The sequence below is a fragment of the Syngnathus typhle genome, linkage group LG1 (assembly GCF_033458585.1).
Source record: "Syngnathus typhle isolate RoL2023-S1 ecotype Sweden linkage group LG1, RoL_Styp_1.0, whole genome shotgun sequence".
Taxonomy (NCBI): Eukaryota; Metazoa; Chordata; class Actinopteri; order Syngnathiformes; family Syngnathidae; genus Syngnathus; species Syngnathus typhle.
In genome coordinates, this window is record NC_083738.1 from 17,747,234 (window position 1) to 17,753,578 (window position 6,345).

At 36.6% G+C, this 6,345-nt stretch overlaps 1 protein-coding gene across 1 annotated transcript; it reads left to right on the forward strand.

Moving 5' to 3' along the window:
* The first annotated feature begins 1,492 nt into the window (after nt 1-1,492).
* On the forward strand, nt 1,493-4,028 carry vma21 (vacuolar ATPase assembly factor VMA21). Its single transcript, XM_061275273.1, has 3 exons — nt 1,493-1,683; nt 1,779-1,888; nt 2,773-4,028. The coding sequence occupies exons 1-3, from the start codon at nt 1,622-1,624 to the stop codon at nt 2,910-2,912; spliced, it is 312 nt and encodes a 103-aa protein (XP_061131257.1). The 5' UTR covers nt 1,493-1,621; the 3' UTR covers nt 2,913-4,028.
* The last annotated feature ends 2,317 nt before the right edge of the window (nt 4,029-6,345 follow it).

Here is a 6,345-nt window from a genome sequence, read left to right on the forward strand (position 1 = left end):
ATGACATCTCATCTCTCCAACTACTTGCAACTGGTTCAATCAAGATGAGATTGGGGGGGGGGGGGGGGGTTAGGGTTAGGGTTAGGGTTAGGGGGGGGGGGGGGTTGTATGTGCTAAAGAGTCAAGCTATAGATTGCATTTACAAAACACTCTCAAAGGGCAACAATCCTCAGTGTCCCAAATTAAAATGGAACATTTAAATCTCTCTCATATATAATACTGGCTGGCTTGTTTACTCAACTTTTACTATTAACTAATGACAACAATAGCTAGAAGTTTTATTTCATTTGGTTTATCATGACATTCATGACAAAATTAGATTTTGTTTAATTTTCCAGAATAAGGTGCAATTAACTTTACTCATAATAGAAAATCTCCAGTTCATGTGCTGATGATAGTGACCAAGAATGCATTTTGTCAAGAGTGGGGGCAGTGTTATCATTCCAAAAAAAATCAATCATTTATGGTCATTGTTTTTTTTTAACGTCTTGATTTTTTAATTGACTGATCCTGATGTTTTATGTATTTAAAAAAATACATGTTTTTAACAGAGAGTTTCATACAATATTATACAATAGCATTGATCATTGATATATGTATACACATACATATATAGATAGATACATATAGAGATATAGATTTTATTTTTTCTTATTATTAGCAAAGCATGTGCTGTGAATTTATGTGTTCATCCGTGAGGGAAGATTTGTGAGAAGCCCTCATACGAGCCCTTAGAGCGGGCTGACAAACTAAATGGCTGAGCATGCTGTACATTTCTCAAGTTTTAGATTTATCTGTGACAAAGTGAACTTTAGCTGCAGGGGCTTCGCAGACCTCAATTAATGCTCTTGAATTTTTTTCCTGGCAATTTCACATGAAAAGTCTTCTAAATAAAGTCTATTTTATAAGATTCCGCATTTGGAAATACCTTGAATATCAAATTAGAAAAAATACATTCTTTCAATGCAGTCTTATCAAATCCTTGCATTGGGTTCTCTGAGGTAATAATAATAATAATAATGATGATGATGATGATGATAATGATGATGACGATGATGATGATGATGATTATTATTATTATTATTATTATTATTATTATTATTATTATTATTATTATTATTATTATTATTATTATTATTATTATATAACAAATACACAACTCTTGATATTGCACCAATCCCTCACTGAATTTCTGTCTCTATGTTCCTCACTGTACCTCAAGCCTGTATCTTCTTTTGGGTTTAGTGCAGGTTGTTTGTTAAATTTGGGGGGATAAGATTTCATGTTTTTGTTTGTAACCTTGAGTAAGGTGGCTCCAGATAAAATGCATTAATATATATATTTATATATTTTTTACTCCTTCAAAGAAAACGAATAATTAAGTGTCTGCATTGCAATCTTGGGACTATTTTAGAATTTAAATAAAGAACGGTTAAAAGATGCTTGTGAACGTCTGCTCCCAGTTCTCGCGATACTCAGCTGCAATCTGGTCATGTGATAGTCCCGTGACTTGATGCGGAAGTAAGGCAAAACAAGAAAGGATCTTTTGCCCTGAAAATTGCGTATATTTCCTCCGCTTCTTTTTCCAATAAGCATCACTTCGTTGGCCATCCATACAGCAATGGACGGATCCATCAGCGCGTCATCAGACACCACAGGCGGTCCCCCACCTCAATTTAGAACGTAAGAAAAGTCACTTTAAACCCCTCGCGTGTCCATTGCGCAGCGTGACAGCAACATCTGACTTGTGCGTACGTGTTTGTGTGGCTTCTTTGCAGAAATGAAGGTTCCTTGGTTTCAGCTCTCAAGACATTGTTGTTCTTCACTATTTTAATGGTCACGCTACCGATTGGCTTATACTTCGCTTCAAAAGCTTACATTTTTGAAGGTGAGATTAGTTTCGCTTCTGTGCAATGCTGTCTGGAGTTGGTGTTGCGTTTTAGGGCTATATGGAAAAAAATGCAACACATTCTATCACAACTAGATTTCAATTGATGTTCCTTGATGATTTGTCAGGGGAAAATATTTAATACGTTGCAAAATATTTATTTGTAAAACCCCCGTGGGGACGATGGATGGATGCATGGATGGATGGATGCATGGATGGATGCATGGATGGATGGATGGATGGATGCATGGATGGATGCATGGATGGATGCATGGATGGATGCATGGATGCATGGATGGATGCATGGATGCATGGATGCATGGATGCATGGATGCATCCCACCATTACAAGTCCAAGTACAATTAACAGGTCAAGTGTTACGTCAAAACAATTTGTAATTAATTAGATATCAATACTATTTCTTCCACTGTCAGAAAAGTATTCACTTAGATCTTTTTTTGTTATTGTTGTAGCTTGCAGTGCTATACAGTGAGGCATTTGAAAAAAATCACAACACATTTTGCTAATATAATGTGAAAATCATCAACTATACATTCTAATACTGCACTTAAACATAAGAAAGTACCAAAGTAATGATCTACTAATTCTAATGTATTGCGATTGCACGTTGCATAAGAAACATACTTAAAACTGTTTTAAAACAAACATTGCTAAACGATTAAATGCATTGTACTTCAATGCAGGAAGGAAGAGATTAGGCTACAGCCCAATTCCTGTTGGGTCACGTTTGAACGATAGATAGCAGAATTCAGACTTTTAATTCTCATGAGGAAAAGTGTTTCCCAGTCTGAGAAAAGTACTCTCAATTTGTACAGCCTAGGACAGTCGGCATCCATTGATCTTCTAGTGTCTTTTCTTCTCAGGCTCAATGAAGATGTCAAACTCTGATAGCTACTTCTACGCTGCCATTGTCGCCGTGCTGGCCGTGCACGTGGTTCTGGCTTTGTTTGTTTACGTGGCCTGGAACGAAGGCACGCCCAAAGGGAAAGGCAAGTACGATTAAGTAAGGTCTACGCAGATGCGCAAACCTTGGGAAGGGGCTCCTCAGAAGAAGGGCCAGCAGCGGCTAGCACTATCCCAGCAACGTTCAACGAAATTGTTCTGGTGTGTGTTGGCCTTGGACTTACTGTATGGGGACTATTGGATGTGATGTTCTCATGAAAAATCATGTTAAAAGGGGGCAGCTTTTAAGAGACTTTTGTTTTTCTTCCCACATATACTTGCTTGATACTTTGTTGAGGTCAAAGAAGTAAGAAATTGCAATTGTCTTTTGTTGTTGCATTTTTTAACTACGTGTTTTGTTCTTTCAAAGAGACATGGTCTGACGCTTCAATCGTCAAATTATACAGCGTTTTTGTACGGCTGCTGTTTTGTGATGTAGATTTAGTATGAAACAGATTGATGTCCTCGTGAATAAACATGGCAAGTCGATTTTAGTTTGTTTTTTTTGCTAGATTTAGTTTTACTTGTCTTCATAAAGGTGTCATTATTATTGTTAATTGTAGAAACAAATACTGTTAGTCACGGAAAGCAATAACTTTATTATGAGGGTTCATATTTGTTTCCTAAAAGGGACAAAAAAATCATTGAGTCCTTGGGGCCTGACAGCAATTTTTTTGTTCTCCTAAACAAATAAATCCCTCAGATAGAATATTGCAGGGAAATAGCGGTATTTACCTTTAATAAATCATTTGATACCTACTTTATGCCCTCTCAAATAAATGCCACCCCGACCCGCGAATAAAATATTGCAGCCTGATAGCTCTAATATATTTGACACCAGTATTTTGTTTTCATTCTCTTGAATAAATGTCACTCTTTAAAATTCAGATTCAAAACAAGTTGAAGGTTGGGATAAAAATGCACAATACATATAAAAGACAGTCTAAATAATTAAATGATTGACGAATGTTAGAAGTACTGTCCTGTTTATTGAAGTGATGCATCTGGACTGAGAAACATATTTTGTAGGTTATAAGTTTAGCCTGCGTTGTTGGTGAGATGCAAAATTTTGACACTAAAGAATTTCTTGTGATTTTATTTATTCTGATTATTTCCTTTTGTCAAGTGGCAACAGATGTTTGGATCTAATAAAATAAAATCAATTTTACAGCCTTAATTAGAAGAGCTTTCAAGTTTGTTCCAGCCTAAAGAGGCCAATAAGTTTTTGCACGGAGCTGTAGCTCTCACATGGTGGCAGCAAACAACGCTTTCCTGCTCTGGAAAGACAGTGAAAGCAACTCGGACAAAAAGCCAGACAGTAATGAACATTGTGTGCTTGGTAGAGCGTGTCTACAGCTGCTTCTTTCTTAACTCTGCAAATTTATTTTTTGGGCCACGCTGTCGGGAAGTTGTGGGGGGGCATCTCGAGGTCCATTTGTCTTTTTGGCTCCTGATTCAAAAGCATCAAACAAACCTACTGCAATTGTAAGCTCCGCTCCTGGCTGTTTATCATTTATCACACAGTAGCGGGTTGGATGTTTACTCGGTCTGTAATGGATCACAGGGCTGTGATCATTGGCTTTCTCAAGCCAATGGTTTAAATAAACACTTCAGTGGTTCTTAATGGTTTTAATCCAGTGTTTTATACGTATTGGTTGTTGCTAAACAGACGATGGAAGCCACCTGGGAATTTATCATCAATGTCTACTTTGAACACACTTGGGAAATGGACATTTCTATAGTGGCCAGCAGATGTCAGAGCAGCAGCATCTCAGATGTCACTAGAGAACTAAGAGGCCGTGGCCAAAGTATTTACGATGAAGTTAAGAAAAGTACGAATTCAACGAAGTAATTGCGAGTAACACTACTTTGACCTTTTTTTTTTTTTTTTTTTTTTAAAGAGGAGTGGAAAGCACAGATATCCTTTTTTTTTTTTAAGCAAAAAGCTGTCAAAAAAGCAAATACCTTAAGTAAAAATATTTGTACATCATTAGCCCACTTCTCACCACTGCAATAAAATGACACAATTTACGCAAACACCTGACTTAATGTCCTCGATTAAATACCGACAATAAGATGTTATATTCCATGAAATCCTCTCCAGATGTTTCCTCGAAATCTGGCGTTAAGTACACAATCAATAGGGTGTCCACTCCAGGGCACGTTCTTAAGAACTGCTAAACTGATGATTAAGTCACATAAAAAAAGCCTCTTTGTGGTTAAAGGCATCATTAACCCAGGAGGGATCTGATAAATAAAAGAGTTTTGTTTGGGGGGAAAACCCCATCCCGTAACATTCAACTTTGACACACAGTTGCATAAGAAGCAGACTAAAATGAAAGGATGTCTTTTAAAAAGGAAAAACCTATATGGCGATGGTACACACAATTTCTGTCCACATTATTAGGTACATCACATATTATTCAATAGCTGCACCATCATTTTTTTTTATCCTGATTTGCCTTTGCTTATTTTTGACAAATGCCAAATGAGCTTAAAATGTGTGTCAAGCACTTGGCGCAACAAGAAAAAAAAACATACATGCGTCAAAACATGTAAAATTTAATGATCTGTTTGGTGCCGTAAATTTAGACTGTATTACAACTAAAGCACATTTCCTCAAGTGTTAACAGAAATATTATTATCACACCAGGCAGGAGGCTTTGTCGTCATGAAGATGCTATGCTTTCAACTAATTTCCAGGTTTTTTTTGGTGTGCTTTTTTAATACCAGACCCACCAACATGATTTCCTGGATGAGTTCAATGCGTGCGTGTGTTAGTCAAATATGTTTTGCAGTTTGTGGGTGTGAGAACACTGATGAAACCACATTGCTATTATTAGTGGAAGACATTAGTTCTTGACAAATTTGTGAATGAGGCCTATTATTTCAACCACAATTACACGGGTAATGAAATGTGGACATACGCAACAATTATGAAAAACTTAACAGATTTTTTAAATGTGATTAATCCCAGACATAATGAGAGGGGGGAGGGGGGTTTCACCATGTGCCTAGACGGCCAACACGCACATGGTTAACCATGTCTGCTGTAGTACCAGAAATGACCTGTGAAAGGCAGTATAGCCCCACAGGACATCCAGACTATCAAAAAATACAATGAAAAAGTAATGGGGAAAATTCAAGCAAAGGTTAATCTTATCTGGTACCTTCAACTCTGATTCACAATCAGAGTTTATTGCATTTTTTTTTTTGCAGTTTATTGTACTATATGGTGCAACAAAATGGAACAGACATCCTGTCAAAGAAACAGAAAACAATGACCAATAGTCTTGAAAACCTTATATTTGCTAAAAAAGAAAAAAAACATTAACCTTTTTTATGTGCAATATATTTGTTTGAACATTTGTTTGTCATACAAGTGTTTTTGGGTGATATTTTGTAACAAATTTGCAAATCAGACCTCCCAAATGGTCATTATGTGGGTTGAAGTAGTTCATGACTTATTAGATCCAATGACACTAAACACTAAG